General features: G+C 35.8%; 2 protein-coding genes and 1 non-coding gene across 6 annotated transcripts; 1 reads left to right on the forward strand and 2 right to left on the reverse strand.

The window, feature by feature from the left end:
• Positions 1 to 8,014: 8,014 nt before the first annotated feature.
• TRNAT-AGU (transfer RNA threonine (anticodon AGU)) lies at positions 8,015 to 8,088 on the reverse strand. Its single transcript has one exon. It is a non-coding gene; the product is annotated as a tRNA-Thr (tRNA).
• Positions 8,089 to 12,658: 4,570 nt separating this feature from the next.
• On the forward strand, positions 12,659 to 16,265 carry LOC113733913 (protein DEHYDRATION-INDUCED 19 homolog 7). 2 transcript variants are annotated; one of them, XM_027260145.2, is made up of 5 exons: positions 12,659 to 12,963; positions 13,541 to 13,689; positions 14,336 to 14,413; positions 14,743 to 15,005; positions 15,981 to 16,265. In XM_027260145.2, exons 1-5 carry the CDS (start codon positions 12,903 to 12,905, stop codon positions 16,087 to 16,089), a joined length of 660 nt encoding a protein of 219 aa, XP_027115946.1. In that variant the 5' UTR covers positions 12,659 to 12,902; the 3' UTR covers positions 16,090 to 16,265. The 2 variants fall into 2 exon arrangements, with proteins under 2 accessions (XP_027115946.1, XP_027115947.1); XM_027260146.2 differs by having other exon boundaries at positions 12,660 to 12,963; positions 13,556 to 13,689.
• Positions 16,266 to 17,435: 1,170 nt separating this feature from the next.
• LOC113733915 (uncharacterized) lies at positions 17,436 to 22,491 on the reverse strand. 3 transcript variants are annotated; one of them, XM_027260147.2, is made up of 6 exons: positions 21,855 to 22,491; positions 19,996 to 20,207; positions 18,677 to 18,959; positions 18,504 to 18,589; positions 18,311 to 18,402; positions 17,436 to 18,181 (listed from the first exon to the last, which is right to left on the reverse strand). In XM_027260147.2, exons 1-6 carry the CDS (start codon positions 22,170 to 22,172, stop codon positions 17,916 to 17,918), a joined length of 1,257 nt encoding a protein of 418 aa, XP_027115948.1. In that variant the 5' UTR covers positions 22,173 to 22,491; the 3' UTR covers positions 17,436 to 17,915. The 3 variants fall into 3 exon arrangements, with proteins under 3 accessions (XP_027115948.1, XP_027115951.1, XP_027115950.1); XM_027260150.2 differs by lacking the exon at positions 21,855 to 22,491 and adding an exon at positions 21,591 to 21,839; XM_027260149.2 differs by having other exon boundaries at positions 18,071 to 18,209.
• Between the last annotated feature and the right edge of the window lie 1,657 nt (positions 22,492 to 24,148).

The raw sequence follows: 24,148 nt of genomic DNA on the forward strand, positions 1-24,148 counted from the left end.
GATAGGATTAGTTATAACCCACTACTTTTTATATATTAAAATAAAAACAACAATCTAAAAAAAGAATGAGAATTTTGGAAACCATTGAGAGGGTCTTTGCTAAAAATCCCTTTCTGCAATACGTATAGATACAGATTTTATCCGCTCTGATTTTACAGCACCCCTTTTCAGGAAATAAAATAATTTTCACAGATGAGCCAACATTCATCCATGTTATGTTCCACTTGTAGTAACAAGGCCATGAGCAGTGTACACCAATCAGTACGTGTCAACTGTAGTTGGGGAGTGCCACGTCTTGCTATTATTATTATAATTTTTTTGTCAATATAGAGTGTATCTTAGTTTTGCTAGACTAATCACCTTGCACTTGAAGTACCCCGCGCCCAAGAGTACCCAGGCATTAAGAGAGGTTCGAACCCTAGATCTTGGGATCTGAATGGCTACCCCAAGACCAGGTGATCTAACCCCGAGGGGCTTGTGCCACATCTTGCTATTGAGTCAAGAAACTGCGTGTGAATTTAATGTCAATTTAATTAATTTACCAATAGGAAAGAAAAATACTAGTAAGTCTTTCTCTCATGCTAGCTAGCCAAAAAAAAAAATGATTTGATCTATAGTTTTTTTTGACAAGTAGTTTAAGCAGTATCAGTAATATGAACTAGAATGGTCTTTTAATTAACGTATTTTCGATGTAATGACAATCAATGGGTGAAATGGATAAGAATGGCGAGGTGATGTAATCTTGTACTAAGACAAATGGTACATTTTTGTATGTAATTCTTCTTCTTCTTGGTTGGTTTGTTTTTTTTTTTTTTTTTGTCGAAAGACTTTTGTGATTTTACAAATCTAATCCCTGAGTAAATCTCAAAAGTCGGCAACTCTTGAGATTTCTCAAGAGACTTATAAACCCACCTAAATCCCCTCCCAACCCCGATGTGAAATAATCATATAAGGAGGGCAGCTGCTGCTAAGACCTAAAGAGACCCCGCTGGTTGGTTTGTTTGAAACTTTAAAAGTTAATAGATAGACAGAGAGAGTAGTTGTGGACTTCCAAAGTATATTCCGAGGAACCTTTCCTCCCTTCCAATGAATAATAAACTAAAGGCACGCCATCGCTTTCCCAGTTGAAGTACCTCTATCGCGGAATTGGTTCCATACTCACTTCCCAAAAAAAAAAAAAAATCCATTTCTTGGGGGTACTAATTAGTTGCTCTAAATATTCTAACCATCCGAATGAATAAACTTGACCAACCACAAACCGTTATCAGCAAGGGTACACAAGAATCTTGGTTTTAGCACAACCGCTGGCTTTTTTTTACTTACTTAAATACTTGCTTTCATCTTTTAATGAATCCATTAATTATTGATTAGTCCCGTATTTTAGTCGTTGCTTTAAGAGGCTTTTTAGCCTTTTGGTGGAGGGAGAGATGCTTTTAAGGAAAAACGAATATTATCATATGCAACTAGCAAGGATGATCGTTCGAGCACTGTCTCACGCGCGAATTAAACAAAGCGTTGATGGGGAGCGGGTCTCAGGGCACGAGATCACGACACGTGGCATCCAGCGGAAGTTGAAGGGGGAAAAAAAAAGTCTACAAGGCTGCTTTTTTCTTCAACAAATGTAATGTTCCCTTGCGGCTCTTTTGCCTCTGGCTCTGGAAGGACTGGTGCCATCCCATTATCTCATTTCAATGCCCTTTCTTCTGCTCCGTGGCTTTAGCGTTCAGTTTGCTGCTGATGAATATACCCGTCACTTTTTGAATGCATGCCATGCCTGTGTTAATACCCAAAAAAAAAAAAAAAACTGACATTTATATTTTATAAATTAATCTTTTGTACGGCAACACGATATATACACTAGCAAGATTAGATGCACGTCAAATATACAAAATTCATATTTTAAATTCAAATTTAAATTTAATTAATATCCATCCAAATTCGATAGTGTATTAAAAATAAAAATCAACCCGGGTTTTATACAATAATTTTCTTTTTTCCGTCAAGGGTTCTTGCGTTCTCAACTTAAGCATGCTCGTTGAGACTTGACTACTATTCATTGTCCGAAGTACTTCTTGAATTTGCAAGAGAGAGAGAGGTCTTTGTTTGTTTTTTTTTTTTTTTGGGTGAGTGGATTCCTGCTTCATGTTAGAGGATGCATGTTAGAGATGGTACTCACATTGCATACTTGAAAATTATATTATTAACTAAAAAAAAAAAAAACTCCTTCGAGTAGGCCTCAAATTGTTTGGTAATATTCAACGCAGACTCCTCCATGTCTTCGTGCACCTAATTAAAGATGGTAACGTAACGCTACAAAACAACCAGGATTCCCATCGTTGCACGTAATGGATCATAAACAAAAACATTCAGATTCGATGATGGTTCAGTCCCGTTAATTTCCTGTGATATCATCCTTCAAAATATGTTAGAGCAAAAGTAAGAATAAGCGTCGGTGATACTAATTGATAAAATTTTTTTTTTTTTAAAAAAAAGATCATAAACCAAAACTGGCCAGCTTGGTTAATTGCAGACGGAATTATATATGATAGAAAATAATTAAGCCATGTTTTGGGCTAAAGAAAAATTAATTGAGATGGATCACGATTTCAGGTGACATGATAGCACAGCAAATGCCAATAATAGTTTGTTATCTCGCGGGAAGTCAAAGTAGACGACTTTGCTGCAGTGAATGTGGATGAGTGGTGCCGGTGCGAGAGGACAGGAGCCAGGACTGAGGAGAGACATTTGACTTCCAGGCTCCAGCTGGGCATGAAAACGAGATTTGCAGTTTGCAAGTGACATATAATTACTACTGCTAGTACTAGTGGTCTAGTATATATATATATATTATATTGCTGCTTTTGCGTTTCCACTCATTAGGCCGTTATGGACCAAACTTCTTAATTCCAACTCTATCTAGGGGCTGTCAATCGGCACAATGATGAAAACTTTATAGATTTTTTTTTTTTTTGCATTATTCATCGTAACACTTTTTTAACGTAATATACGTGAAATAAAAATGACATAGAAAAAATATATTTTACAAAAAATAAGAGTTTTTTTTTTTTTTTTTCAAATTCTTTCCCTCAGTTTTTCTGTTATCTACTACGCGTTTGAAGGTGATCCGAGGACTTCTAATTTTGAAGTTAATCACTAGAGCAAACAGCAAAGAAATTTCCTGGATTGTCATGAAACGGTCCAAATCAGATGACCAGTTTCTCTCATGTAGACTGAAGGATATGCAAGCCTGTCCACACGTGAATATTTATTTAAGGTTGAAGAACGAAGTAACATTTGTCCAATAAATGCAGATAATCCTAATCCACGCAGATGTGCTGTTCTGTATTTGAAATTACGTACTGTTACAGTTGAAGTTACGACAAATCAATTTATTTGGACTTGAACTCCGTCAACTCATGAATCAAAATTCGGCTAAGCAAATGTAAGAAATTATTTTGGTGGAAGATATCGGTCAGTCAAGAGGGTTGTTTTCATACGTGCTCTTTTTGTCTAGTTAAAAATGAAAAAATTCAATTAACCTCTAAGATTAGCAAATATGCTTTGGGCATCACTTTAGACGAGGAACCCTTGTTTCCTCAGCGTCAAGAAAGAACACTGAATGTAAAGTCAGGTCGAACCTTTGCTTGCAATTATACATTTTTTGAAAGCAACACAATCAATTGTTGTTTCGGAAAAAATATGTATAAAAAAAATTATTTGCTTACTCATAAATGAGTTGTAAAATAAATAAATAAATAAATAAATAATAAAGGAGGGCCGGCCAACAAATACCCGCATCCATACAATCCACATCATCAACCAACCAACCAACCAACCCAAGGGCTCTCATTTCTCAAACAGACGTCAGACGTGTCGTGTTGGGCGATTTACTTTATTTATTTATAAATTTTGGGAGCTGAAATCAAACGAACACGTGGTGCTGTCTTACTACGACTGTAACGGGCCCCACGAGGCTGTAGCCCAGAAAAGACCCGAAGTTGTTTGGGGAGAAAGTGGCCCAAACACGGAAAGGCGTACTTGGATTGGACCCCTACTCAAACTTAAGAATTGGGCCCACAGTCTGCACGTACGTGTGGCTATCGGACGCATCCCTGTCAATCAATTCGGATCCTACGAAGGCAAGACAGAGACCTTTTCATCTTGGTGTTAGTCTGTGTAGATGGGAAAAATGGGTTAGGAGATGGCTCACTCGCTGACATTCGTTCGGCTCATTCATGTCCTTTCTCCTCTACTTTCTTTTTTAATTCCTTTTGGATTAACTTTTTATGGTGACATTAGTGTGATCTTTTTACACTAACGATGATAATGAATGTATGTCAGATGTACATGATTTGAATTTCAAATTTAAATTTATGTTATACGACATGATTTAAACATGTTAGTGTAAAAAAAAAAAATTACACTAACTGACTGACAATGTATGAAATACTTACTCATTTATTTTTATGATGCTCTATTTTATTTTATTTATTTATTTTTGTACACATTTATTGTCCCCAGCACAACATTGCAATTTTTTCCTTCAAATTGATTGGTTTGTGTGCCTTCACGGCTTTGAGATTATGAAAGTTTTTACTGTTTCGACTTAAGTTGAAGCACGTCTTAGAATTACACAGTCATATCATATGCCAAGGATGAACATTCACACACATAAAGCCTCGAAAAGAAAAGGAAATGCAAATAAATGATTCATTTCAAGTCTGAAATTTGCTTGGACAGACGAGAACCGACGCCCAGTCTGGCATTGCTTCTGGCTGGGCCCCGTCATTAGGCTTGACTCGTACACACTTTCATCTATGGTCCAAAACTCTCCAAATTTGGACCTCGCATATTGTAACCTCACGCTTTGTTTGTTGAAGCCCGCAGGTACGACACACTTGGCTTTTTCTTTTTTTTCTTTTTTTTTTTAAAAAAAAAATTTCTTTTTAACAAAGGAGGAGCGAGATTTAAAAAGCAAAAAAAAAAAGAAGAAAAATAGAAATTAAAACCCAAGACCTCGAAATCTTGAAACCTCAGCTTTCGACCAAAACCTCCTCGACGACAATACACTTGGTCAGTGCAAAGGCGGATGAGTTTTCTTGGGAACAAATTTTCGTTGATCTTGGTTTTGTCTAACTTGGGTTGGTAGCTACTACTACTTAGTACGTATCACACTGTTTATATTTTGTGAGAAGTTGCCTTTGTGTAGTTATGTTTAAGAGAATGGGGTACGTTCATTGGGTAAGTACTCAAAAGAATAAGTATGAAACAGAACAAAACAAAAATTAAAGGATAATCTAATTTCAATTAGCTTTCTTAAAATATCAGTTTAATCATCTCTGACCATAATTACGCTTCCTCATAATTTGCTCTCATATCCCAACTAAAACAATGCTTGTTGTACCCCCATATGACAAAAAAAATTTAACTGAAGGTGCAACTTATTCCCAGCTTTAAACATCTTAGGAAACTAGAAGAGTCACCATAATAAAGGAGTTCCTATGAGTGTATCACTAAAATTGGTAGTAGCATCCAAGTTCAAGTTAACAAACAATAGAATATTTCGCCGTCTATTTCGCCCTCAATCTAACATTAAAAAAAAAAAAGGTTTTTATCAGTTTACCCCCTTAAACTATATCCTAACTATCAATTTAGTCCCTAACGTTAATTTTTAGTCACTTAAGTCTTTGGACTAACGGTCAAATGAGAAGACATTTTATAATTCACGTAAAAAGACTTGTTCAGATCCAATTTAATTATAAATGGACAAATATACCCATAAATTGTCTTGCAAATATGTGAGAATTGCTTCAATTTGGAAAAACTCGCATGTTCTTATAATTTGGCAAATTATGAAAAGAAAAGGACCACTAGGGAAATTTTTTTTACTAACATATCACTTGAGAAAAAATAGACCTTATAATGGAATAACTATAAAATTTTCCTTCTAAGATTGTTTTTGCTCGATGACATGCAAACAGGTTATGAAATTCCACACTTCGATATCATCATATTTGCAATGTCTTGACAAGGTATTGCGCAAAATAAAAAATTTCGTAAACAATTTAAGAAAATAGAGGAGAGAAAAGCTTTCTAATCCTTGTTTTATACTTAAAGCACAAGGAGAGGGTATTTTTGTCATAAAATTTTTCACCAAACTTTAGTTAGTTAGCAGGGTAATTTATGGGTATATTTGTCCATTTATAATTAAGTTGGATCTAAACATATCTTTTTAAGTGAATTATAAAACGGAGTTTTATAAACCCGCGGGGTTAATAAAATTGTCCTCGTGCGGTTAATAAAATTTTATTATAGTTAAATTTTAATAAATAATCAAGTACTAAAATATCAACACATCATTAAGTTATTATTCATTGTAATTTTACAATTGAAACTCATAAAAACAATCAAACAAAAGTTATTTGAATACAATCCAACATGATGAAATAAATACAGCTAAAATAGTCAAGTTTTCACTTTTGGTACAAATACAATCACTAATTCATTATTGTATTTGTACTTTTTTTTAAGAAAAAAGTGTTATTCTATTAAGTGTAATTCGAAATTTAGTATAAATGTATTAGTAAATTTAGTATAACTAATTAATAAATTTTATTAGTAGACATGTCTAATTATTCATATAATTGATAATATCAATTATATTACATACATTAATATACATTATATAATACATCTAACTAATAATATCATTATCATAAGTTTATAACTAATTAAATTACATATTATATATATTTATTTATATATATACTTTTTTTTTGCGGGTGGCGGGGCGGGGGAGTATACCCCCGCCCCGTTTCTAAACGGGGGGAAAAAATTCCCCCCCCGCCCCAACCCCCGCCTCGAGAGCCTCCCGCGGGCACCCGCCCCATTGCCATCCCTAAACGTTAGGAATTAAACTGATAGTTGAGGTATAGTTTAAGGGGGTAAACTGATAAAAAAAAAATTACACAGAATAATTTAATGCAACTTGTGAAAGTTTCTAAGAATTTGAGGCACTTCTTTCAGATTTCTGAACCTCCATCTAAGTCAGTCCACCTCCATCTGTTGTTGTAGTTTTTCAATTATCGCACCAATAGTGCTCCAATAGTTTGGATTGTAAATTATTTGAGATATTTTTACTGTAGTATTTTTTGTGATATGATATATGTGAGATAAAAAGATAATTGGAAAGATAAAAAGATGTATTAAAAATTATAATAATAATGTAAATAAATAAATTTAAACAAATAATCTTCCCATCCAAACACACATCAACAGAAAGACTTCCTGCAGATACCAGGCACCATTCCCATTGCCTCACTAGGGCAACAGCATGTGGAGTAAAGCTTCATAGGCGGAAAAAATTCCCCCCCCCCGCCCCAACCCCCGCCTCGAGAGCCTCCCGCGGGCACCCGCCCCATTGCCATCCCTAAACGTTAGGAATTAAACTGATAGTTGAGGTATAGTTTAAGGGGGTAAACTGATAAAAAAAAATTACACAGAATAATTTAATGCAACTTGTGAAAGTTTCTAAGAATTTGAGGCACTTCTTTCAGATTTCTGAACCTCCATCTAAGTCAGTCCACCTCCATCTGTTGTTGTAGTTTTTCAATTATCGCACCAATAGTGCTCCAATAGTTTGGATTGTAAATTATTTGAGATATTTTTACTGTAGTATTTTTTGTGATATGATATATGTGAGATAAAAAGATAATTGGAAAGATAAAAAGATATATTAAAAATTATAATAATAATGTAAATAAATAAATTTAAACAAATAATCTCCCATCCAAACACACATCAACAGAAAGACTTCCTGCAGATACCAGGCACCATTCCCATTGCCTCACTAGGGCAACAGCATGTGGAGTAAAGCTTCATAGGCCGTCTGGTTTCAGGAAAAAGGAAAAAGAAGCGAGAACACAGTCACATAGTTTGCTCTCGTTGAGAGTCGAACTCAAGCCGTCTGGTTTCAGGAAAAAGGAAAAAGAAGCGAGAACACAGTCACATAGTTTGCTCTCGTTGAGAGTCGAACTCAAGACCTCCCGCTTACTAAACGGGTGCTCTAACCAACTGAGCTACGAGAGCCTGTTTGGTTGTCCGAAAAAACAAACACATTTTGTCACCTCATTTTAACCACTCATGTTTCACTTTAAACATATTTCGCGCCCTCAAGTTTCGGTTTCATCCTAATTTTGTTCCTAATCTTTGCTATTGGCATATCTTGTCTGTTATCTTTCTAATTGCCCTATTTGAGGACAATTAGGGACGTAAATGTTACTAGTGGTTGAAGTACACCCTAAAATGTGTGCAGTTAATAAAAATTATATACATTTAAAATTATCTCTTTATAATATATTTTAATTGGTCAAATTCTTTTAGATAATCGTATGTAAAGATAATGGAAGTACATAAGTTGAGTAGATTATGTCGGAATTGGTAGTTAATACGAAAAAAGTGGATAATCTCAGTAAATAACTACCATTGACTCAAATGGTTCTCAACTAATTACGGGAAATTTTTTTTTAATAAACCTAAACAAATTTATCCTTGTCATTAAGGATATATTAGAAATTTTAAAAAGTGACATTATGTGTTTACACCACATAATGATGCTCTCACTTTTATTGTATTGTGTGAATATTCAAGTTAAATAAGAAGAATCCCTGAGACCCAAGTAAGCTGGTAGAGAAATTAGGCATTATGTGATCACTAGTTTGACTCTCAATTTTTTTCCCCTTTCCGCTTGTAATTTCTAGAATCTTTCTTATAGCCAAAAAAAATGAATGAACAATAAATTAAGAGCTTGTTTTAATTGTTTTTTTTTTTCAGGAATTATTTTTGTTTTCGTAATTTTTTCTTTTACATAGTTGGTTATAGCTTTGAAGAGCAGTTACCAGAATATCTCTTTTACTCATGTTAAGAGATTCAGAAATAAATTATATGTGTTTTGATAGTCATTATTTGTACAAAAATTATTTATTTGCATCATAAACATAATTTTCAACGCACATTTTTTTATTTTTCCAATCATCTTTCTATTTCACACAAAGTTGCTACAATAATTATTCTAAATAAGATCTCAAATAAACTTATCTAGCAAAATTTGCTATTAAAATTTGTCATGATGTTAGGTGGAACGATTCCTTTCCCTTGCCACTGCTTGATGCAATTCAATCTGATCTTAGGGCGGTTGCCCAACTTATGTAAATCATATGGTTATGAATGATATAAAATGTTGCCGTTTTGCCCAAAAAAAAGGGAAAAAATTACTTTCTGATGTCACACACGTCATATCACAAAAGATGAGTATTATAATAATTCTTTTTTGAAAATTAAAATTTCGACTCTCAATTTAGTCTCTTGCACTCCAATTCACTCACTTGCTAAAAGAGTACTGGAGGTTAATTGAATAGTGCAAAATCACTTCTCACCATTTTTTTTTTAATTCAAAAACTCTCGAGAAAATATAGTCCAAACAAGAATCTCTAAATCAGTGAATTAGAACAAACATTCAAAAGCTAGCCACCAGGGGACCAAATGTGCGAAGCAAGACCGAAAGGGAATTACTTACTTTCCATTGAAACTAGTCCACATCTCGAGGGGTTGAAATTGGGGTTTCGGTAACCTGTTAAGTTGTGTCTGCATCTGTGTTTTTCTTTCTATCTGTCCCCAGACCAGCTGTGAACTACAGCGGCAGGCATTCAAAAGAAGGGAGATAGGGAATCAAATGAGGCAGTGACGTGCGCCGTACATTTCCAACGTCTCTTCAACCTTTCACATTCGGCCCATTACGCAATCTATTCTTGGCTTCCTTCTTGGTAGCTCATGCTCTTTTTCTTCCTCTTATTCCAGCATATCAGACAATTTTTTCGTCATTCTCTCTCTTAAAAAATGTTTAAACAAATATATATAACTACATAAGTATATATTCTTTGTCAAATAAGTACGCACGTATGTACCATGTACATGAATCTTTGGCCAGTGTATAATGTGAATATGTTTTTGGTATAGAGATTTTTACGTACATATAAACCTCTCTGCTAAATTTGTTTTAGAATTAGAATTTGGCCAGTAATGTTGGCAGAATGCCATAGTATTCAGTGAGCGTTGGATCAAAATGTTGCAATTTAGACACTTTTTCTTAATGAAACAATTTAGCTTTTGATGAGAAATGCTCAAGTGTGGCCTCTTAGATTATTAGGGCGGAAGGAAAGTAGAAGCATTAAATTCGTTTCTACATAAAAATAGGGAAGCTTTATTAAAATGATGTTACGAAACAATTAAAAGTATGGATGTCCATTTGTATTCCCAAGAGGATTAATTCTTGATTTTATGGCTACATTATGTATAGAAGTTACAATCTATAAATCTATTCATGTAGTGGAGAAACCGTTTCATAAGTTTCTTCATATTATTGTAGTAGTGGGTGTTTAATTGGATTTATGTACCTTTGATCTTGTAGTACTTATACATAGAGGTACATTGACATCATTTGAGAGTACTTTTGTATCTTGTTGAAATATAAGCATATCATTCTTCCTTTCTCTAATACTTCTTCAATTCCTATTGCAATATTTTATTTTATTAGTTTTATAACAAATGATTGATATTTTGATTTTTTTTTTTGTAAGTAAAAGGTTTTGAACCAAAAACCTCTGACTTGTAATTTCTTTCTCCTTATCACCCGATCCAACCCTCCCCTATCATTTGATATATATTCGACCTTGGTTTGCTCTTTAGCAGCATCGTCGTAACTGTCAGATCATTGAAGGGCTTACAAAGTTAATTCTTTCCTTTTAAGAGGGCACAAAATAAAAAATGGAAAACAAATAGCTACGGTGAGTGTCAGTATCAATTCATTAAAACGGTCAATGAATGAGCATTTTTCTAGATGAATTGACGCGATCACCCTGATTTGGAGACGAAATAATTAGCGAACCGGACCAGGGAATTGCCATCGACTTATCGTGAGAGTTTAATAGTAAGTAGTATGTTTCATTTGACAAAATGGTACGACACTTGAGCAGTGATGTGTTACCCTAATGGCAAATTTGTAGTTAAAGGCAGAGCGTTTGATGATCAAACTGCATCGACTGAACTGTTGATCTCACTGAAAATTCGAAGGCAAAGGAGTAATGGTCAGACACGTATTTTGGAACCAAACCCCCGACGATGACCATTGTTCTCTTGTCTTGTCGGAGCAACAACAGGGAAAACAATCCTACATCAACTTTATTTTAGCAAGGGAGGAAATTATGATTTAAAAAATGGAAGGAAAATAAGGAAAGTTTAAATCTAAAACTTTTAATTTCTAGGATTTCAACGTTAACAATTACTAATATGTTAGTCTTTTTTTTTTTAAAATTTTTGTTAATAGGTAAGAAATATTAAATTCTACATAAACCTGACCCACCTATTTCACTGCACAATAAAGTTACAAGTCACGTAGAACTATGCATGCGCAAATTATTGGAGTTATTTGGTCAATTTGGATTGTAGTTGTCTGCAGAAAATTTTTTATATTTTTCACGAACATGCTTTTACTCATTTTTTATCTTATATATATCGAAATGTTATAGTATATTTTTTAACAAAATTCTTAAAAATAGCAATTTAAACGGGTAGATGTAAATTATATTTTAAAGAAAAATTCAAGAGAGGTCTCAAGTTGATTACTATTCATTGGATTAAGGTTCCGTTTGATAAAACTGAATCTGAATTCTGAAATCTGAATATTGAAACAATTAATTTGATGAATTTCAAGTACTGAAAATAAATATATGAATGTCTGAATTTTAATGCTAAACTTAGTTATACTATTTGATAAATATTTATAACTGAATGCTTAATAAGTTTAATTTGACAATTTAACCCTTATATCTTTTTATTCAAAAAAGAAATAGAACCTATGATTTAATTAACTTAAAATTATTAGGTATGAAAATGACAATATTTATTTTTAAATCAAATTAATATAAAAGATGAAATATATTATACGAGGAGTATGAAAAAGATGTGAAAGTCATTAAAAAGGAAGAAAATTGAAACTAAAAACCGTTAGATAGAGAATATCAGATTGTTTAATTAGATAAGAATTTTGAACATAATTAACAAACAAAGGTAGATTTGGTAGATAAGATAAAGTAGTTGAAGTAATTCTATTGATTCTTATCAGAATTAAGCATTCAGTTAGGATTTTTGTGCAAAAAAAAAAATACGCACAAGTTTAATACTGCTTACCAAATTCAACAAATAAATTTTCATTTATCAAACACTCAAAAATCAGAATGTCTGAAAAGATTCAGTTTCATCACTTTTGTATGTTATTAAACAAACTCTAAAATACACAATACACGGTAGTATAACATTAACAAAATAAGCTGGTTCTGCTTGAACTAACTCCTAGTGTTAGAAAAACAAGTGTAGAGTTGTACCATCCCTACGTGTTTTTTTTTTTTTTTTTTATCCCATGCCCACAAATTTTACAAGGCTAGTCACTCTTGTACGAGTCATCAGTTCGTGGAAGATCTGGATTTAGTGGAAATTAAGGGAAAAAAAAAACATGTCGCAAGTGGCACGTAAGGAAATGTCGCCAAACCCAAACCCAGTTTTACCACCGAACCCGTATATAAACATTTGGACAATTTTCCTACCCAGAAGTTTGGTGGGGTGTTTCTCTCTGCTCTCTTCTCCATTTCTTGGAACCTTCATTTCCCTTCTTCTCCTTTTGTATCTATTCGCGTGCGCAAATTTGTATAGACATATATATATATTCTGTGCGAAGGTTGGAACATTGGTGAGAATATCTAGTTTAAGGATTCAGAACCGTAAGAACTTTTTATTTTTTCCAAGAAAAACTTTCCTTTTTTTCTTAAAGAAAGAAAAGAAGAAAAAAGAGGATGGACTCTGATTCATGGATTCGAATTGCCCCTTCTTCTCGACGATTCCAATCACGATCAGGTTTGTCTTAATTAAATTACTCCATTTTCTACTCATTTCCTGTGTTCTTTTTTACCTGGAAATTGCATGGAAATTAAGACTTGCTGACTTTGTTAATTGATTCGTAAATCCTTTTTTTTTTTTGGGTGTAAGGAAAAATGTTTAAAAGGTTGAGAAGTAGAAAATGTGACCTTATGATGTTTTTTGGTTCGGACATGAAGCAAGTTGAAAGTAAAGTTTCAAGCTTTTTTACTTTGTTCTGAAATTATTGTTCTTTTTTCTTTTCTTGTGCTCTTTATACTCTTATTGTGTACTTGACCGGTTTTGGCATTCGAGAATTGGTACTTGGGTTTCCATTAATCTTTTTATATCATGATATATGCAGACCGGCTTGTTATTCTGGGTCTTTTTCCTTTTTTAAGTAAAGGATTAAATTTCAGTGGAAATCATAACTTGGGTCTTGGGTCTTTATTTATTGGTGGTTTATTGGAGAAATAAGTTTAGTTTTCATTTTTTTTTCAGTTGCTTGTTGCACATGTTTCTACTGTTATGTTTTTGTTGGGACTGGAAATGGTTGTGACTTGTAATGATTATGTAGATGTATACAATGTAGGAGAAGAGTATTATGAGGGTGGGGAAGAGGAGTTGCGACCAGAATTTTTGTGCCCTTTCTGCGCTGAGGATTTTGACATTGTTGGCCTCTGTTGTCACATTGATGAAGAGCATGCCGTTGAAGCCAAGAATGGGGTAAGTTCTATTTCTTCATTTTATTGTTTTGGCCCAGGTTTACAGTTTAATTCAGTTATGACGTATTACCTTTATAAAATTTGCAAAATGAAAGGTTTTTTGGTGTTGGCCGAGGGTAAGTTCACTAGCTGTAATTTCATGGTTCAGTGCGCAATTGGCCTCTGACGATTTGTGTATCAAGTTATTACTTTTTTTTCTCCTTTCTTTGGTGGTAAATAACAATGCTGCTTAAGAAGTTATCATTCAGTTTAGGGGATACTTGTTGTATTGAGCATTCAAATGGGGCATTAAGAGCATGAAGAGTCCTTCCTTTAAACAAATAATTATCTTTCCATGGAAAAGTAAATCATGATCTCAAATGTCTGAATGATGTTAATTAGTGGTGAGGCTTTGCAAAATTTTTGTCATTGAATATTTCAAAATGAGTATAATATGATGATCTAGGTGACAGTGCAGTGGACTGAAGTAATGGCCTTGCTTGATTGCTTTCATTATTTATACTTAAAAAGAAGTGCTAGGATGTGGTGTGTCTTACTAATTCAGTAGCAAATTCACTTGATTGAAGGTCTTGTGTGTTGCTTGCATCTGTTAATTTATCTTAGTTGTGTGTTGATCTACTTATATTGGAATAATATTTCAAATGCAGGTTTGCCCTGTCTGTGCAAAAAGAGTGGGGATTGATCTAATCGATCATGTTACCATGCAACATGGAAATCTTCTAAAAATATCCTTTTCATTCTGCTATTTAATCTAATATTACTTGCAGTCTTTTAGCGCACACACACACACACACACACTCTCTCTCTCTCTCTCTCTCTTGATCTCGCTCGCACTCGCACTCTGTCTGTGTGTGTTTGTCTGTACATGTGTGTGTGAATTTGTGCTGCATGTGTCTTTCTGTGTCTTTGTCTACCCTATGTCTAGAGACATATTCAAATGAATTTCTGTGTTGGGGAGGCTTGATAGTTTAGAAGGAATGTGAAGAATAGGACTAGTGTATTGGGTATGTATTTGGGATTCTTGGCCCTTTGCTTCTTCTTGACTGGTCATTACGTGCAACGCAAGAGGAGATACCGCAGAGGTGGATCTGGTACACCATTATCAATTTTAAAAAGGGAGTTGAGGGAAGGAAACTTTCAATCCCTCCTTGGCGGTTCCTCAAGCTTTATCCCTTCCTCTACTTCTCAACCTGATTCACTGCTATCTTCATTTATATGTAATCCACCAGCAGCTGATGAACCACTGACAGTTCAACCCCACTCCTCAAGTGAAGTTCGCACCCATTGGAATGGCTCTGCTGAGGACTTGTCTGAGAGGTATGAGCTCATGTATCAAAACATAATCATTAGTTACCATTTTCTTGGACTTACGGTTCAATGTTTTTCTAATGGTGAGAGCAAATGATTGGCAATGATGGATTAAGAACTCAAGTACTCAAGTATAACATGAAAGTGTCATGTCAATCGGATGATTACTTGAGCCTTCTTTTGTTACTTCAGCAGTAGCCTAATCATTTGTGGCTTTATTGTTCTTCATTTAGTTTTACTTTTAGAATCTTTTACAGTTGAATTCTATGATTCTGCGTGAAGTCAATTACTGATCATTCACTATGTGCCGTAATTACATCCAAACTATAGTTACAATTTGGAGGGAGAATGATCTTGACGCCAAATATACAATACTTGATTTCTACAAAATCTAACCAACCTGTAATTTGTTCTTCTAAAAATGGTGGAAAAAGATTGTGACACTTATTTGAATGTTTATGATTGAAGCAATGAAGTTACAATCTACAATTCAACATGGTACAGAATGGTGGATGTTGATCAAGTCCTGGTACTTGTCTGAAAGAAAATATTTCTTCTTACATACGAAACAAGTAATGTCATTTTACTGTGAAGTGCTGCATTCAGTGCCCAATCAGTTTGTCATAGTTAGAAATTGGAATGTGAAAAGAATTGAGATTTAAGAAAAAACACTTGAAATCATGGACTTGGGGCGGCAGAAGGACCAAGGTTGGAAAATCTTGAAATTTATTTGTATGGTGATGGATGTATTCTGTACTTCAATGTGACACTTGATTGGGCTTTGGCTTTCTTGGGTACTTGTTTGTAACACAACAGTTCTAGTTTCTTTGATATCATAACCAAGATTGTATTGCTTTTCCAGTTTCATATTTCAGTACCAGGCAGTAGAAGAATTGCCATATGCAAAGTTTTTTATTTAATTCCGTAATACTTGTTAATGCATTTTACGATAGTGTTACTAAAAATCAAATTTTATGGTGGCAGGAGTGCACAGCCATCTCGGCTATCAGAGAAGGACCAGGAAGAGAGGGGCCGGAAATGTGAATTTGTTCAGGGCCTTCTTCTATCAACTTTTGTCGATGATGATTTATAAGTATGCAGCAGCTGTGCTCATTATGTGCTAGGAATTGGAGTTCTAGGTGGAGAGTGTGGCCAAGAGAACATGCCACATTGTGTAATGGTTAAAAGGGTCTGTGGTTCATTGTTGTAGAGGTTATTATGTATTGTACATAATATAGAGGAAACGGTGAAGAAGTGGTTTTTAGTTGATATGTGCTGTGCGGTCTGTCCTCTACAGGGCCTTTTGATCTTTTTCTTCGGTGTGTGTAAAAAGATGATGTGCCCCAAATACACGGTTGCAACGAGGTAGACCTGGACCTCAAGCTAACAGCTTTGAGGATGAGGAGCAGATCCTTCATCCTCGGCTCCCAAATAGTCACCAATTAGAATGCACTGATAATTTTTCTGCGAAACTAGGAACATTGCTTGCATTTGACCCTCGAAAAACAGGAGAAAAAAGAAGTTAACAAATTATTGCATTGCTGGTTTAGTGAAGCCTGCATCAAGGCTGAAAGGGCCAAGTTGGGTTCCTTTTTGTCAGCTTTTAGACTCTGTTTTCAAATTCGGACCGGACCGGCCGTCGAACCGGTCGAACCGGAAACTGGCCAGGTAGCCGGTCCGAGTCAACTTAGAAAACTGGAAATTTTAAAACTCGGTCAAAGCCGGTCAAAATTCGGATTTGACCGGGAAAAAATCGATTTTTTCGGTTCAACAGTAATTTTAAAAAAAAAAATTCAAACTTTATAATATTATGTTTTGGTCCCCTAAATTGTTAAAATTTCTTCGTATACCTCAAATATTTGATACTTTATAAATATTGTCCTACAATTTGAAGTTATTTTTCAATTAAATTCATAATTTTAATTCTAAACTTGTTAATATTTATTAAATAATATAAATTGCTACTTGATTGTTCTAATTTCTTTGTATTTTCTTGTTAAATATATTTGAAACATCAAATATATATGAATATACCTTTATTAATATCAATATATTATTAGATATGATATATATAATATTTTAATTTTTAAATAATTTTTATTTATGACGTCATCCGATTCGACCCCTATTGACCCCTGACCCCTGATCTTGGCCGAGTCGCTATCCGGTCCGGTTCTGAAAACATAGCTTTTCGATCGTTTGGCCTTACTTACAGTAGTAACACATGCTACTGGTGGGTGGGACGTGGGAGAAGATCAGAAGACAATTGAGTTCTTCAAAACCATCATCTTTTCTTTGGAAAAAGCCTTGGAAACTTAAAATCCAGGCTTGATTCAAGCACCAACAATCTTTTATCTATCACTTCCGAACCATGGATGCCAAAAAATTAAAAAATCCATCAGGTTCGCACATTCCCCGTGACGTACAAAACATTGAGGCGACAAGAAGAACGACGATGGATCAGTTCATTAACATTGTAATCAAGAAAATCAGCACGCACCAATTCCTAAAGTTGGTAGTAACTACTAACTGGCAACATTAGAACCATCGAATGTTACAAGCTAGGTCTATACAAGTCCTACAAGCTATTCGTCATCGTCAGAAAACCTAATTGGCAAGAGTTCTTTCAATTACACAGGCAAAATGGATTAGAACGCATCACATCCTAAACCCCACTGTGAACTCGGTTATTGCATCCAGGTCCTGACATATACCCTGTAAAAGCTTCATAATGCAAGTTGGCTACAAGGAACACCAAATACAACGGATACATTTGTTTGGCCACCATATATTGCTGAGATATGAGCTCCAGCATAACACTAGCACATAAAGAGAGGAAATTGCTGAAGCAAACTGGAATTCGCCCAGCCCACATCGTCCTAAGGGGACAAGGGCAAGGGACTGCTTGCATTTCCCCTTTCACCACCAAAATGCATAGTGAGATTCAAACCACCTATAGTCTGGATGATTGACTTGCAAGCACCGGAGCCAATTGTCAGCAGCTTGCTTAAGAGAGTCAGCCTTCTGAGATTCATAACCTCCATTGTGATTCCAAAACGAAATCCTGAACTTGTAAGAAGCGAGTCCAAAAGTGGGTAGTTGCAATCTCAAAGGCATGCCCACATCCTCTGTTTTGCCACTAATGGCTGAACCATGAAGATGTGGCCAGTCTCCGTCTTTAGCTACTGCAAAAATAGGACAATCCCCGTTCATCTACAAAACATTCAAGAAAAGACAGAAAAGAAAGAGATGGCTAGTAAAGGAGAAAAGAAAAAAGAGGGGGGGGGGGGGAGGGAATGGGAAAATGTACTTACTTCTCAAAGGTGTTGACAGGGAATGGTACGTCAGAAAGCAGGCATCAAGACTCTGCAAAGTCGGACCCATAGGTATCCTATAAATGGGGTACCTTGATGAATGATGACAAACACACACAATTCCTCTTAGTTCAAGGACTGATGTTGAACTATCACATTATTATAGCATCTTTGCTCAAATTCAAGAGCTTACCAAGCCACAGAAATCCAACTTGCAGAAGTCAAGTCACAACTTTTATATGTTTTGAGCTCAGGAAACTGGGATGCAAGGTGTGAAACCTGTTACATGCAATAATTAAACACAACTGTCATGAAACTTGAAAAAACACCAGTTTTACGCACTGCCGTCTAAATTAGAGAACTTGCCTTATCAACCAGAGGTTCACGCCCATAAGGCTGATCCTTAGCAAAATACTCAAATACGAGAAGGCCAGAAGGGTTCCTGATCTCATCTTCATCACCAGACAGTCCCGAGAATGGATTATGTGCTAGTGAGATTCTGCTCAATCCTTGAGCAAGTGTACTAGTATGGTGCTGCTGCCTCTCAGTTCGTTGAGCACTACTGCTTCCTCCATCAGCTCCAATTTCCCCACTACTATCACTACTGGTCTCCCTGGAAGAATCAGCATCACTTTCCTCACCTGGCCTCCTGTCATAGTATTAGCCCCAGAACAGAAATTGAAAAGAAAACAATTAGTCCACTGGATTCAACATGCAAAGGCGTTAACCTATTTCATGACCAAAAACTCATGCAACTAAAGGCATACACAGCCCAATTAACTAATAGCCTTGGCAACTACATCTTTCAACTGAACTCGAACTACATTGTACTACCCAACATCAATTCTTTCGTGTGAAATACCTGGTAACTACTTGGAAACCTGATATATTAAAGACTACTTTTTCTAACATAAATTTTAGTAAATTCACTAATCTCCAAAAATCTCAGGTACTCACAGCTCAGGCTTGGCTTTCTTTCAAATCAGTGCACTCATTTCACTATCATGGTCATATTTATGAATGCCTCTAGTTGAGAACTCTTTTTCTAAAAGCTCCACGAAGTAAAGGATCAAGGGCAAAAAATGAAACATGATGAAAGAATGAATCTAGTAATGTGTACTCCTAATTCTTCAACTTATTAATGAACTATTTGAGTTGGCTTCATATAAAAGCATTTGGCTACATAAAGAACTTTTAAACCAACCTATGCAGTGACGAGCATTCTCAGCCAAAAAAGAAAGTATACATTTACTCACAAGTAAATCATGCACCACACTAGCTAGAAAAGAACAGAGAGATTTGACAAGGTCCAAAACCAGGAATATGTAAGGTGGCTGTAAGATGAGCCTCCTAATTACACGCACAGTGTCTTGGTTGCATAAATGGCAAGAAATGAACCATGGAATTCAGCAGAGAATGACCAATTTCAAACTCTACCAACCTGCCACACACACACATATGCTCACACAAAAGGATAACAATTACAAAAACAATAAGAAAGGATATCATAATGCTTGTACAGATAGTGGCAGTCTGTTTTCCGGGCAAACAACTAACACACCAGCATCTTGTCAACAAAAATCATTCAAGAATCGAACTGAACTCAACTTCCTTTCATCTTTATAAATAACAGACAAATTCAATTTACAGCACATAGCACAGAAGGCATGTGTCATAAAGTGTACCTTTGCCTCATGACAGGCTTTGACGGATCTATGTACAGTTGTATGCCAGACAAGAAGGGGACGTAATACTGGACTACAGTCTCGCTCCCATTCAAGATTAAAGGAACTCCGGCTCCATACGCGCTCCACTCCTTGAAAGATTCCCACAGATCACCCAGAACAAAGTACGGATGGAACTCGTCATCATAGTTTCTCCATTCCCTCATGGTTGTCTGCAAATCTCCAAAGCCATTAGGTTAATTACAGTTGCAAACAGGCCACATTCAAGAATAGCAATAAATGGACAAATAAATTTGATGTTCGTTTTGCTCATTCCAAGAAAGCAATTATTATTATCTTGCACAAAAAGACTAGAAGAGGCATACAAATTAGTCCAGAGGAACACAGTCTGGAATGAGCTTCAATAAACCATGGACAATGAGAGATAGAAAAGGAATGCCAACCAATGAGGGGGAAGGAGTGGTAGTTTCAGTTTTCTTTGATAGTTATAACACATACAGTCAAAGAATCCCAATTTAAGTACCCAAATATGAGGCCAGAAAGAAAGTATGATGAATCATATTACTAATGGCAAACCAATGTTCTACAGAGCACACCATGCCATTAGCCCCAGCAGACTCCCAACTAATTAGACACAAAAGGAAACACTATGAACTAACAGTGACACTCTTAGTGCTTATGCTAAAATTGGACCATGCAGTCAGCTTTGAGGCCGTTTAAGCACAAAGAGATTGCTGTGGCCCAGAGTTTCATTAGGTTTGAAGCCGTGATTGGCAATCTAACAATGGAAGCTCTTAACTCTATGTGGTCATGAGCTGCATGTCCACACATAAGGAAAGACTTGATGTGCCCAGCCCCACGTTGCAATAATAAGTAAAATTAAAACAAAAACTCAGCTGGCATATGAAATGACTCATTGAAACACTTGACGTGGGCACGTGGCGCACATTGCGCAATAATTAGTAACAAGAACTTGTTGCATTTATAATGTTATCCTAGATGACATCCAATAACAACTAATCTTACACAAAGCATTCCGAACCCAAAATTGCATGACTCTCTCATCAAACAAAATCCTAGGGGCTTCTTCTTCAACAGTCCACATGCTGCTGACATGTACCGCATTTTAACCAAGATATTCCAACAGTATCAAAGATGTATACACAAATACAACTCTCCTTGATAACCTCTATTGAACGACATTTCCATGTTCAAACAACCAAACAGCCAAAAAAAGAAAGTAGAAAACCGTATAAGTTTTCATCCTAATGTCAGTTCCATCTGTGCGTCAAAGCACTAGATTACAATACTTGTCTTACTTATACTTGCATGCTAAGTAACATAACCCCTCTTTGTTCTCTATTTGGCTTCCTCCCCTTCTTTTACACCCGTTAGACCATGGAAAGAGTAAGCAGAACAAGAAAATCATAAGATTGCAAACAAAGAAATTAACAATAACATGACAACAGAATTCAGCATTAAAGCGCCAAGATAGAAATGCAATAATCGGATAGCATTCAAACTGAACAATGAAAACAGAAAAAGGAAAATGGACAACGTTTTCATCCGAACGTAGAGAAGAACTTCAGTCCCACCTCAAAAATGAAAATAGTGCTACTTTCCATTGTAATTTGACTTCTCCATGAACCGAACAGGCATAAGATCTACACCTTTACATTTCAAGAACTTTATCATCAAGACTTAAAACCCCAAGGAACAACACATTCTCCCCTCATTATCAAAGCCCCAGTCAAGAAGCTTAGAAAAGTAACAAATAGGCCATTTCTAAGCAACAAATAGGCCATGCCGGAAACAGATTCTTCAGGAAGCCATTTCTGATAATTTCCAAGAAATTCTACCTTGGGAAAAAACTGAGCTGGAACACTAGGGGCAGTATGCTCTATAAACCGCTCCAAGTTAGTCAAATTCTCCACTGCCGGGGAGTGAACCGACAACATCCTCGGGTCCGCCGCCGACGCCCCTATCTTGGTCGATGCTGACGAGGTCGTCCCATCATCCGAACCCGTCCCGGACCCAGCCCTTTTCACCGGGGCAAATCTCAACTGTTTCTGTTGGTGTTGCGGCTGCTGGGTTTTCTGTTGCTGTCTCAGTGCCGGCGGACTATAAAATCTGTCCTCCCCACCTCCCCTACTTCTAATCCTACTATAATCCCCCATTATTCAAATTCAAAACCAAAAAAAAAAAAAAAAATCTTTTTAACTAAACAAACAGTTGGAATTATTTAATCTTATGGGTTTTGAGAGGGGTTTAAGTAAAATTGAAGTGAAAATTTTTGAAGGGTCCTGTTCAGGAGAGTGATTCAGAGTGTGTGAAAAATAGAGTGAGTTTGTCGGTGGGAGTTGGTGAAAATTTTCGTGTTATACTGTTATGCTTATGTAGTAGTCGTGGCGAGTCGAAGTAGACGAGCGAGCCAAAAGTGCCTCGAGAGAGGAGGAGAGAGCTTTGGGGGTTAATGGAAAATGAAGAGAGTACACCGTTAATGTGATGGACCATCTTCTAGAGAATTCGAGATCTAGTTACCAAAATCAGCCTCGTGGAATTGCCAGGTGTACCAACTTCTTTCTTTTCTTTTCTCCCCTTTTTGCTAAATACCACGTGTATTCAACTTGAACTTACAAAAATTTTGTTAGAAAATGATTTTTTTTTTTAAAAAGAAAACATTATTGAACTTACCAAATTTTGTGAGAAAGAATTTTTCTTTTTAAAATTTTCTTTTGAAAGTTAATTTTTTGAAGCACTTATGGTAAGGGTTAGTTGATTAAACGCCCGAGCGCAATTTAGGATCAAGACATCATGATTGATATTTTATCCAAGTACAAAAGCCAGTCCATTATTGCATATTGAATGTACGAAGACAATTATGAATGTACATATTCAAGGGAATTCATATTCGTGCTTTCATTTTAACCCCTTAGCCTTCAATCCACTCACTAAATAATATGGCTTCAAGGAGTGTAAGCGACTAATTTGGCAGTGCAAATATCACATACCTGCAGTGATTATCATTCAAGTTGTCCGTCATGTGGTTTAGATTTAGTTAAGTAGTTGTAAATTCGATAGTTGGTGAATTCTCGGGTTAGGAAGGTAATGAATTTGATTAGTTCCTCGATGACGAAAATAGGACGGTAGATGTGGCTCTATATGAGAGTACTGTGACACTTTCTATAGTGGAAAAACTAAAATTTTAGTCTTTCGAGTCATTCCCGCAATTGCTTAGCAGTAGTATCATGTTTTGGAGTCAAGAATAGGTGAAAATGTGGTACAAGTCAAGAAAGATTCAGCTGAAAGGATTTGCGTGCCCTAAAATTGAGTACTTTCAGTCAGGAATCGAAGAAGTTTTCAATTTCATTGCATGCCTTGAAGAAAGATGTTGCAGTAACTTTCATGTCCCCCAAGTGAAAATGACAAAATGACTTTTCTGGGTAATGGTTAAGATGTTTAGGTGTGTGAAATTTCTTTAATTTGTACTGGTGAGTTTTGATAAGAGCAATGGTGGGGTGCCCAAGCCTGATGCAGAGAAGTAATAAATACGGAAGGTGTCAATTGTGTGGAGCTGATCACATCCATGGTCTGAGCCTGAACTGGAGATGCTTGTCTTTAACAGAAGAACACAGAAACAAAAGCAAAGTTTCTATCGTGTTAATAACTAAAATGCTTAATATATATACTACGTAGGAATCCTTCAAAACTGATATCATGTTGAACTTAGATAGAACAAGGGCTTGCTTGGTCAACCGGCCTAAATGTCACCACTTTTAACTTTGGTTGTGAAAGACACGAATCACAGAGCAGAACAAGTCACTGCAGATGAGCAAGTAGTTCATAAGACATGATGGATAATCCCTGAGGGAGATGGTGGGGCTGGAACCATCAAGCTGACCACTTTTGGAGAAGGCCAGTAGTCTTACACTTAAATTTTCTTTGTATAGAACTCGTCAATCAAATAGGAAAATCGACTGATCCTAACACTGCAGGTAGCCAGTTCACGAGCGTGAAGCACAGAGTCGACAAGCTTGACACACAAAGTTTCACTTGCAAGTACAGCACAGTGGAAGGTGACGCTTTGATGGGCGTGATTGAATCAATCTCTTATGTGATCAAGATTGAGGAATCTCCAGAGGGAGGATCCGTT

Source organism: Coffea arabica, chromosome 3c, assembly GCF_036785885.1.
Source record: "Coffea arabica cultivar ET-39 chromosome 3c, Coffea Arabica ET-39 HiFi, whole genome shotgun sequence".
Classification (NCBI taxonomy): Eukaryota; Viridiplantae; Streptophyta; class Magnoliopsida; order Gentianales; family Rubiaceae; genus Coffea; species Coffea arabica.

Excerpts from the sequence above, each read along its gene's own strand:
- LOC113733913 (XM_027260145.2), top strand. The coding sequence starts at position 12,903 with ATGGACTCTGATTCATGGATTCGAATTGCCCCTTCTTCTCGACGATTC. Across the intron at positions 13,690-14,335 it reads CCGTTGAAGCCAAGAATGGG|GTTTGCCCTGTCTGTGCAAA; the intron begins GTAAGTTCTATT and ends TTTCAAATGCAG. Across the intron at positions 14,414-14,742 it reads AACATGGAAATCTTCTAAAA|GTGCAACGCAAGAGGAGATA; the intron begins ATATCCTTTTCA and ends ACTGGTCATTAC.
- LOC113733915 (XM_027260147.2), bottom strand. The coding sequence starts at position 22,172 with ATGGGGGATTATAGTAGGATTAGAAGTAGGGGAGGTGGGGAGGACAGA. Across the intron at positions 18,590-18,676 it reads GTGAACCTCTGGTTGATAAG|GTTTCACACCTTGCATCCCA; the intron begins GCAAGTTCTCTA and ends TGCATGTAACAG. Across the intron at positions 18,403-18,503 it reads AGTTGGATTTCTGTGGCTTG|GTACCCCATTTATAGGATAC; the intron begins GTAAGCTCTTGA and ends TCATTCATCAAG.